Source organism: Formica exsecta, unplaced genomic scaffold (genome assembly GCF_003651465.1).
Source record: "Formica exsecta isolate Colony F162 unplaced genomic scaffold, ASM365146v1 scaffold786, whole genome shotgun sequence".
Lineage (NCBI taxonomy): Eukaryota > Metazoa > Arthropoda > Insecta > Hymenoptera > Formicidae > Formica > Formica exsecta.
Genome location: NW_021853555.1, coordinates 50,112 through 61,704, shown reverse-complemented (window position 1 = coordinate 61,704; position 11,593 = coordinate 50,112). Strand labels below are relative to the sequence as shown.

At 35.3% G+C, this 11,593-nt stretch overlaps 1 protein-coding gene across 1 annotated transcript in view; it reads left to right on the top strand.

The window, feature by feature from the left end:
- LOC115244014 (MDS1 and EVI1 complex locus protein EVI1-A-like) overlaps positions 1-5,546 on the top strand; it is a 35,947-nt gene extending 30,401 nt beyond the window's left edge. Inside the window, exon 2 of the mRNA XM_029821350.1 lies at positions 3,437-5,546. Coding sequence (XP_029677210.1) covers positions 3,487-4,851 — 1,365 coding nt within the window. The 5' untranslated portion in view covers positions 3,437-3,486 and the 3' untranslated portion in view covers positions 4,852-5,546. The remainder of the gene's footprint in view (positions 1-3,436) is intronic.
- The last annotated feature ends 6,047 nt before the right edge of the window (positions 5,547-11,593 follow it).

Below are 11,593 nucleotides of genomic sequence, written 5' to 3'. Positions count from 1 at the left end.
GAATATTTAGAAAATAATTTATATATAACATGTAATTCTTTCTCTCTCTCTTCTCTTTTCTCTAACCATTATGATGATTTTAATATTTATATTAATATTTATTGATAAATTAATATATTACATCGTATTTTTTGTTGCATTAAATTCCACATCTATGATAAATCGTGACTTTATATTATGTTTTATATTTCTATTAAAGTACACACATACTCTCTCTCTCTCTCTCTCTCTCTCTCTCTCTCTCTGTCTCACAAAATTGAACAATACGTAATCACAGCGAGATATGTCCGCGATTTGCAATAAAAGCTTCTCGCGTTTCTACATTTAGCTCGATGGCACGTGGCGATTGAAAATAAAATATACTCGCCTTCCCGCCATGCGCAGATGGAGACATCAACGCTCGCAAGAAGTGCGGTGATCTCAACGCAGCTGCGTCATTGTCAGCCGAATTATAATAGCGATCTTCGAAACACTTAAAAAATTCTCTATTTTTTTTTTTATTTTTCCGTAAATTAAATATTTCGAGCTGGAACATGTTAATACTTCTAGGGGGGCGAATAACAGAAGAAACAAGAGTTAAAAATACTTATTATATTTTTAAAATCTATATGTAATCAGATGTTTTAAATCTTACAAATTATTTCTATTGTATTTGTATTTTGCAGCAATTAAATATATGAAAGAAACAAGCAGAACTGAAAATACAGATACTTATTGTCTTCGTAAAATCAACGAAAAAAAAAATTAAATGTTTAGTTTTATACATTATTTCTGTTATATGTCTATATTTTATCTACATTTCATTGATACATATATAAATATAGATAATATAAAAATCAATAATTCATCATCACACATTTGAACGTTGTGTATTTTTTTCTTCGTCTTTTTAAATATTTCTTTTTTTGTTCTATTCCAGATTTTATTTCCTCTCTAAAGCGTGTTAACCATGTGACAGAAGTAGAATGTATACACCAAAATAAATCGGACAATTATCCAATGTCCCTTTGTTACAGATATATTGATTGGATTGTTATACGGATATCGTTATTTCGTTACATATCGCGGAAGAACTTGCGGAGAACTTTGTTCGCTGACGAGAAAATCTCGGACGGATAAAATTAATTGCGCGTATGATAGTGATTCATTAATAAAATTCTGTCAATTAGCGGGCGCTACAGAGTTCGAAGCACGTGCCTGAACGAAATGGAGAAGCATTTAGAAAGGGAGAGATAGAATGCAAGAAAGAGAGAGAGAGAGAGAGAGAGCAAGCGAGAACGATTCAATGATCCATAATACGTGCGATCGCAAAGATCTGATAGACACATCTTGCGTATCTGGCAGGTGTTCCATCTATATTTTTTTTTTTTCAAACCCCGATGTGTCTGACGTCAAGTGGTAAAAATGCGAGCAGTTTGATTTGCCCGGGAGATCGATTTCTTCGGCTTCTAAAATCCTTGCCGTATAGCCTCGGGCCGAAGACACATTTATCACAAACGCGATTGATGCCTTGATTTATCGAGTCCCGTTATGTTCCCCTCTCTTTTTCACTATCTCTCACCGCTTCTTTCGCGCCGCGATCGAGTAACGATGATGTCGATGTCGATAGAGAAAGGAAAAAAAAGAGAGAAAGAGAGATCCTTTCACTAATGTTTTCATATCGCGTCGTTTTCTAGCGGCCCTATAATGCTCCTCTATTCTTCTCTCTCGGTTCGCTATAATATGATCTATTGCCGAACGGTAAGAAAGAAAGCCAAGAGAGCACGCACGATAGGTTTTTGATTTATGAAGCACAAGCGGCGAGGCTCGCTTGTCAACCGGTCGATGTTACGCGCGATACGTATCTCTAATAATCGCTTGTGTCTATCTGACGATGCCACAGATTGGTATATTCAATAACTTTTGACTGACGTTTCAGATGTCGTAATCGGGCGTGACCTTAAAATTTGTTTAACACCGTCTATGTCTGCGTTGCTCAATATATTTTTCATTTCTTTTTCTTGTCTTGTCAACCCTGAATTTTATCATCGCTAAACTAAGGAGTGTTACGTTTGAATTGGTTAAACTTATTTTATTTTAGCGTATAATGTTATTATGTTTTTAAATCAGACATATAAATAATATATAAATAATATAAGTATATAAATTTTATAGTTTATATATTTTGTCATATCCACATACACATACAATAAGTAGTCGTATCAAAGATCCACCATTTAGTAGATTAGAGAATCCTAACTTTCCCTCTGATATGACAAAGTCATACAAGTTTAGATATCGAAAGTATATGATTAGTAATATAATTGCAATATATGTGTGATTAGTACTAAATTCACGAATAATAAGAGGAATGTAATTGTATTATTGAAATCGTTACTAAATATGTACATTTTAATACTTCACTGACATGTATACAGAATATCCCGTATAATTGGGGATAATAATTCTACATGAAAACATAAGTAAAACTGTAAAATTTTTATTTTTATGCGAGACTTTGTTTTCAATAGAATTAAGATAAAAAAATTCATAACATATTAAGCATTTTTTGAATGTCAAACAATCTCTTATTATACATTGTCGGATTTATCTCGATAGTAATTATACACATATGTATAAAAAGATACATTTTATTCATTGGAAAAATAGAATCCAGATATTTTATACACAACATTTTTCGATGTAACTTAAATTATTTTAAATTTTGATGCAACTCCTCCTCTTCTTGTATTTTGATATTTATGTATTAATAGATGTTGTCAAGAAGCTCATAACAAAAAACATCAAAAGTCATTTAAATTTAAAAAGACTTAAATATGTTATTCATATTTTATATTTCAATATCAGTTTCTCTCTTTGTAAAAAAAACCTTATATGAACAAATTTTATTATACATTTGCGAATTATTTTTTTATGTAAAATCATTATTTTCCCGGTTGTATCACCAATGTACACGACACATTCTGTATATACAGGGTGTCCTAGACCACCCGTACACCCCTTTTCTTTCAAAAACTAAGCATTTTAGAGAAAAACGTTTTGAACAAAAATTGTATGGTTTTGAGGGAAACATAAGATGGTGTCATTGGTTTGACCTTGCATGGCATCGTTAAGGTCAAGTCAAGAACACCTTTAATTTCTTAAATAGAATTCCCTTTTTTTTATTGCATATTCTTTACTTGACCTTAACGATGCCATCCAAGGTCAAACCAATGACACCATCTTATGTTTCCCTCAAAACCATACAATTTTTGTTCAAAACGTTTTTCTCTAAAATGCTTAGTTTTTGAAAGGAAAGGGATGTACGGATGGTCTAGGACACCCTGTATATTAATATCAGAAAGATATGATGCGTTACTTGTAAACTAATTTCAGATTAAAAATATAATTTTCCTGAAATTTTATTAACGCTAATTACAAACGTTCGATATTTCAGATTATCTCAAGCGAAGAGTAGGAGCAAGACCGAGTGACAGAGACAGTGTGATGAGCGGATACCTCGGTAGCATCACCCTGCCCCCGACGTTGCTGCACGACCCGAAGTATCCTCCAGCCATGCGGGAGAAGGACTCGAGTCCAAGGAAGATGCCGGGCCACATAAGCCCAAAGCAAGCCAGCATTTATCCCCTGAGCGTCCGCGTGCCGGATGTCGAGGAGCTGCCGTACGACCTAAGTCATGGTCACGGTCGTGGCCTGTTGAGCCCGACAAATCAGCAACAGCCGCATATGAGTCCCGCGGCCAGACCACCCCAGTCGCATCACCAGAATGATCTCGACTGCGAGCCGCTCGATCTCCGCGTCGATCACAAGAAGGAACGCCTCAGGGACGAGAATCAGAACGAGATCGAGGTGTTAAACCAGAACAGTCCGGGCGGTAGTCTGCCCTATCACACGGTGCTCTTCCCTCAGCATCATGCGGTACACCCGTTGGTCCTGGAAGCAATGTACAGATCGCATCATCATAGCTCGTCGGTGCCCGATCTGCCAAAGATCCAGGTCAGAGCGCTACCTACGATGGTACCTCTGCCGCCCAACAGATTCTCGTCGTCCACCACCTCTTCCCCTTCCTCCTCGCAATTGACGGCAAGAGCCGTCAGTCCGGCAGGCGGTCAACATCAGCAACAGCATCAACAGCAAAGTAATACCACGCAGCAGCAACAACAGCAACAGCACCAACAACAGCAGCAGCAGCAACAACAACAGAGCTCCAGTCTGTCACCCTACTCGATCAGCATGCAAGCCGGTCTCAAGCCCAAGGACAGATACTCGTGCAAATTCTGCGGCAAAGTCTTTCCAAGATCGGCGAATTTAACGAGACACCTGAGAACGCACACTGGCGAACAGCCGTACAAGTGCAAGTACTGCGAGAGGAGTTTCAGCATTTCGAGTAACCTCCAACGTCATGTCAGGAACATCCACAACAAGGAGAAACCCTTCAAGTGTCCGCTCTGCGAGAGATGCTTCGGTCAGCAGACTAATCTGGACCGGCATTTGAAGAAGCACGACGCGGATGGCCCTACGATACTGGATGAGGTCAGATCGAGGTACCACGGTCAGCTTCCCAGGACCGACGATTCCTATTTCGAGGAGATCCGCAGTTTCATGGGGAAGATCACCTCACAACGACAGGCCATACCGTACTTCCCCGGTCTGTTGGGCCACGCTACTGACGACTTTAAGAACGACAAGCAGCAACTCCAACTGGAGGAAAAGCGAGGAGACTCATCGTACTTTAGCGACAGGGACAATCTCAGCTCGAGGTCCAGTAGCACGACCAGCAGGCCAGAGAGCGTCCAGGAGGAACAAAGGGACGCGAACTCGCCGCCACTTTCGCCCGGCAATAACACCTGAGTCTTGATAATCCGATTATCAAATGCGACTAGTTCACTTAAAAAATGTCTCTCATTGATTCGCGGTTGCAGCTCAGAACAAGAGTGAATTCGAGCCGTCGGAATAAGAGCGAAAGTCTTGGAGAGGTTGCATTTCACTTTCAATCACGCGAGATTCGATTCTACTAAGAACTGCTACGCCCTCGCGGTGACTCTAGATTAATCCAAAACTACAGTACACGAAATAAATTTTCATAAACATTCTTACGAACCGAAAAATATGAAGATGGAATTTGAAGACAAACAAGAATGAAGGTAAATCCTATTTGAAAAATCGGCGATGAATCTTTTGTTCAAAATGGTGAATGTCATTAGCCGAATCAGTTTTTTATAGCAAATTTTGATAATGACAAATTTTAAAATATATAAATATGCACTTTCTTCGCCGAATATCACAACTAAACGATTTAAACGTAAATTCAAAGTCTGCTAAGAGAAGAATTAGAATATGGTGCCTTAAAGAAACATGTGCCTAACTTGTAGGACATATAGTCCTCGATCCTAAAGAATGCAGTCCAACCGGATCAATATAAAGAATCTTAATAATAAAGTTAGTTAAATGAATAATTAAAATTATGCTAAATAATATTGTACTATAAGTAATTTTAGACCTAAACGCGTGCTTGAGCGAGCCAGAAAGTCATAGAGAGATAGATGAAGTCGATGGTAATCTCTAGCAGAGCAGTTTGTAAAGATGAAAAAGATAAAGAAAATAGCTAATAGACTTTCAATTAGAAGGAAAAGTATAAATATATTTTTATAGATTTATAGATTTATAAAATTTTGCTTTGATTTTACAAATTACGTCTATTACGTTTACATCTTAAATTCGTTATATGCATTCTAACGATATGAATGCTTGTATGCTACATACAATTTAATATATGTTTTTCAAGCAAAAAATTACACTTGATATTAGAAATTATTATAAATTGGCATCTCGCTCGAATTTTTACTTTATATATTCATATTTTTTTCTCTACACTTCTCAAGCTCAATATTAATTGTAGGGAGCATTTTATTTTCTGCTGCCCAATTGTAGAATCGCTCCAACGGAATGACATGTCTAAGATAGAATTTGTTTACACTTGCAGGTCGCAATTTCGCAATTTCTTTCTCTCTCTCTCTCTTTCTCTATTTATTTATTGAGAATCACGAACTAATTACTATTTTATACAAATCGCCATGATATTATCTTTCTTGCATTGATATCGGATAAAAATGTAAATTACATCAGCTTACGGTCAGTATTATTCGCAAATGGTAAGAGAATCCCGAAGGGAAAAAAACAACATTGTTCTTAATCCACGTTAAACCACGCCCGTTAAATTACGACGGCATAATGCATGACTAATTTGCAAAGAAGAAAGGATAGCGCGGGAAAAAAGCGCCGGCGTTGTAATTAAGGCCGCTTGCAATCCTTTCGATCGTCCTTACACTTTTCCACCTTTCACGATGCATTCCTCTCGCGCGACGAGATTCTGTAGCTTTGCAAGTTCGTTTTCGAGTGCTTCGTAACATGACGATTATATCATTCGTGAATAAGTTAATGCGTGCAGATCTATAGATTGTTGGAAAATTGGTATTTTCTTGTTAAAAAATATGCCGGTAAACATTTTTGTGTTAGATATTTAACACATTCATGTGTTAATTTAATATGTTGCTGTTGGGTCAATTGAACTAAAATGTTAAATTATTAAAACAACTGAAAAAAATATGAAAATAATACAATGTGCACATATTTTTAATTTTACATAATAGATAATGTTCCGTGTTATAAGTGACAGGATTTATCTGTTAAAATTTACAGAGAAGAATGTTGATTTTATTTTACAATAGGAGTGATAGTGACTACCGTCAATAACATTTTTTTACGTTAATTTTATCATTAAAAATATGTTGTTTTTACACAAAATTTATTTCAAATTACTATGAAGTTTGCATTCATTTTGTGTTGAAATATTAACATAGTATTGATGTTACCAATTAATATATCCATATTATGTTAAATTAACACAAACATTTGTGTGGATCGTTTGAGACATGCGATATATGTTAAATTTAAGCTAAATTTTCCAACAGTGAATACAATAAATGATGTAATGGCTTTTTCAAGTTAACAGATATATAATAGGTATAAAAGGTTTTACAATAGCGACAAAAATAACTTGGGAAAACAGGTTTTTTTATAAGTATATTGTAGAATGCCAATACGGTTTAACATTGATAACAGAAATTAATACTAGGAAAAGTTCAAGCTGTAAAGCACCGTTTGATTTTATAATCTTGAAAGTAGATTTCAGTACTCGAGCAATTCGAAATGTAATCTACGGATCGCTACGGATTGAATCTACGGATTGATGATTTTGCCGAAAAGGTCGACAATAAAATAATCTTAAAATCAAATGGGCAGGGATCTTGCCGATCGATCGGCCGCGAGGTAGGAAAACAGAATCGTATGGAGGAGCACGAAAAGTTCGTCGCACTCTTCGCGCATGTCGAATCATTAAGTTTCCAATCGGGGAAGTGATGATGTATCGCAGATGTATCGCCACGAAATGAAACCCAGATGAGCAACTTTTTTCGAATGATACGGTTCTATAAAAAAAAAAATCACAAAATAGAATATCCATATAAACGCTTACATTATACGTTTATTTAATATAGTTAAAATTTGTTAAATATAAAAAAGCGATATGATCACGTTTATATATTTTCTGATTGAAATTTTTCGCGAAGATCGATCGTGAAAAGTCATTGTTCTGGAAAAACGGAAGAGAGCTGCTTCTCTCTATCTCTCGAAATAAAGTCGCATCAAGACAAGAAGTCGCGATAATTACATTTCTCACGATATGTAATTATCCCGCCAAGGCACACCCAGAAAGGGAAGGGAATTAATTACTGTTAAATAATGATGCGCGCGCGCGTAAGATTGTCCACGGAATCTAAATCGCAGGCTTAACAAACTTCATGATACTTGAGATCGTAATCAGTATGTCGTATCGCGGGATCACATGGTCTTTTGAATTAATCCGGTCGCTCGGAAGTTAAAATAAAAATGTGAGATTTATCGATATTAGTTTTCGCCTTATTTGTATATACAACGTGATTTCCCTCATTGCATATTACTCCTGGAAGAAAGTCACGGGAGAGGATATATATATCAGGCTCGTAATATCTAATCGCAATTCTTTCGTGGATCGCATTCTTTTTTGCCCGTGTTTATTTAGCGGAATATACAGTATACAGAGATCTGCTCTGTTTGATGAACGCTCTCGAAGTTCTGTTTCTAGGCAACGTCTCCGGAAATGATATCTGAGCAAAAAGTACAGCGAATAGGTAATATCACTCCGACGAACGGTGCGAAATCTCACCGTGGTTCCCATCGAACCCCGTTCGCAAAGCGAAGAAAGGTGTCTCTCGATTGAAACCTAACGCGGAATCTGCAGCGTGGAAAAGCCGCGTGCTTCCTGCCGGCAATGATCGGCAAGAAGAAGAGGCGAGTATAAACGAGCGGAGTGCCTGGTGAACGGGCAATTCCCGTCCGCGGATGATGATGATATATCCCCCCCTCTCGCCACTCGTTTCCTGCGGACGATTGTTGAAAACCGTACCTTAACGCGAAACGATGCAATCGTCTTCCGCTCTTTAAGTCAGGCGCAAATTTATCGGCACTTTTTAACAAAATATACCTTTCTGGCATTGTAAGTGCAAATTCCCTTGAAGGGATCCATTAAGCCCTAAGATTAACCTGAACAACTCGACTCCTAATAGTGAGAGCGTAATGCAAGGGTCAAGGGCGCGTAAGAAGAGTTAAGGAGAGTTAAGAAGAGTAAGGGAATGATTATCTATCTCGCGTGCGCGACAGCTTTGCATGTGCGAGAGTCTCTTGCGAGTGCAAATCCCGGGATCTCACGTACGCTAAGATCTCATATGTTTGAGAATATATTCTCACATGTCCAAACTATCGTAGGGAGAGTAGTATGTAGGCAAGATGTCTCGTGTATGCAGATATTTTATATTCTCTTCAGGACTTTATATACAGGGTGTCCCATAATTAGACTGATAAACTTCAAGTGCTTATAAAAGACACTAAAATAAGCCAATTTTGTCAATAAATCCGTGTCCGCAAATGAGCCGTTCTGGCACTAAAGAATCAAAGACTAACAAGGGCAAAAATCTTGGAAAAAAATTATTTTTCAAAATTTTATTAATGTGATTAAATAGAATGTGTTTTTATCATTAAATTTTTGTATAAAACATTTTCTAATATCTCGAATAATTTTCGAGATACATCAAGAAAAGCAAGAAGCTGTTCTACATATGAGAAGTGATTTCATCCCTTAGAATCGTTTTTGGGCCGCAACTGGAAATTTCTAAATTCGTCTATTTACCCCCCATATGTGTGTCAAGTTTCACCAAAATCTTTTTGGGTTTTGGGTTTGCGAGGTTCCCTTGTTAGTCTAATTCTGGGACACCCTGTATATACATATAAACCGCCATGGCGTACGCGAGAATCTTATTGTAAAGAATTGATACAGGCGTATGAACAAGTTCCGCTAAATTATAGTGTTAAATTAGAAGACTCGTGGCTTATGTAGCGGTGGATGGATGTATTCCGACGCCTTAGGGTCATCGTTGCGTGATGTTTCTTATTAATTCTCGTGTGTTGGCATCCGTAATTTTACCTCTTTTTGATTTGATTTACATAGTTCAATCTATTGACAATATATTTTTTCTTTCATATATTTTCTTCACATAATATGGAAAAGACAATGTAAACATGCTTATTCCTAATTTGATACGCTTGTAACAGTTGGTCTAAATGATTGTAGTTACGACTGTAGTATTAGACTTTTCACTCTACAAACATCGCATTTTTTTCAATTATAATGCAACAAGTACAAACACAAACATGAAATTTATGTTTCCTTAAAAAATATTGGGTTTACTGAACTTATGGAAGACTCGATTAACAAAGAAGTAAGTTCAGGCAAATATACAAATCAAAACACAATTCAAAAACAAAGAAATTGAGTGAAGAATTGGATAAAGAACATTTTACATTCGAGAATAAATACTTAGCAATAATTTTCAAAATTTTGCGAATAATATAAAACCAATAACTAAAATTTATGTTAATATTATCTCGTGTTAATGTTTTGTTATAAAAATTATACATAACTTGAAAAAGATATTTGATGTTATATACGTATTACATAATTTTATTAATGATTTATAGAATTATATATTTCAGATAGTGACATTGTTATTTATTTTATCTATTTTTATTTTTAAAATTTTACATCGTCAAATTATATTTTTATTTTATTATAGTAATTATATTGTTATATAAAAATTTATTCTTCACATATTTATATTAGCAAAAATAAGGAACTGTTTTAAAATGAAACTTATTAATTAACAGTTGACAGATAACATTCCAATGATTTAAAGAAACATAATAGTTAACGAAAATAATTTTATTACATCACTCTTTCTTTCGTTTTTTTTTTCTCTTCTCCACATCTTTTCTTTTTTCCCTCTTTTTTTAAATCTCTATTTTTATTAAACTAATTAAATTTTAAACAAGTAAAAGATATTAAATAAAATTGGTTTGATTAATTATTACATTTCTTTAAATTATTGAAATGTTTTATGTTATTTGTTAATTGGTTGTATGTGCACAAATATATTTCGATTAAAATGACCAAAGCGTGTCAATACTTATATCAGTTAAGTTTACGTATCTCCAACGTATTCTCCAATTAAAAAAAAAAAGAATATTTACTCATATCTTACATTATATTTGCGAATTCTTTCTGACAAATAAAAGGCGCTCTTTAACTTATTATATAATTAATACTTTCTATCTGTTATTTTTTTTTCAATTTATATTTTATACATTAAAATTAGATTTTATAAAATGTAGAAAATATCTTGAAAATATTCTTTTTGATGCTAGCGCTATTAGACATCGTCGAGTTTTATTAAACTTGCAATTGTGTGTTTAAGATTTTGCCGGTATTTTCTGTTATTTGAATAAAAGTATCCACATTAATCATTCACACATGAAGTAATTGCTTTAATTTATCTGTATTTAGATTATCAAAAAGTATATATATATATATAATCTTATTTTTATTTAGATGATTTTGAAATTATTTAAGCGGAATACTGCTTACGACAATTTCCGATAGAAATTACGCGTTGTGATTGTTCTTTCATATGTATCCCGACTATTGAAGCCTAGTAAAGTGGCATTACAGTTGCAGGAATTATATTTTCATCACTAAAATAATCCCGCGACGCGCGATACTACTATTATTAGCTCGCTCGGTTTTCCGCTCGGAGTTCTTTCTATGAAACGCGGTTGAAAATCTCGACTGCGGCGAGTCTTCAAAACCGAGCTAATGGGGTTTCTCTCGAAACAGACGCTCTGTGTAGAAAAAATCCACGATGACTCGATTGTTGCCCCGATATCGATATTTTTTGGCCCGAAAACTTCGGACTTCTCCCAAAAAAGAAATATCGTGTACACGTGGGCACGGTTCATCTCAAAATAATGATGGCGTCAATCTACAACTAATAACACGAGTTAGCCAAAGATAGTAGCACTTATCACGAAAAAACTGAGATACTCGGTTTGACCCGCCTACCTGGTTTTACCCTACTTTCCTTTATATTTTGTTCTCTTACGATTA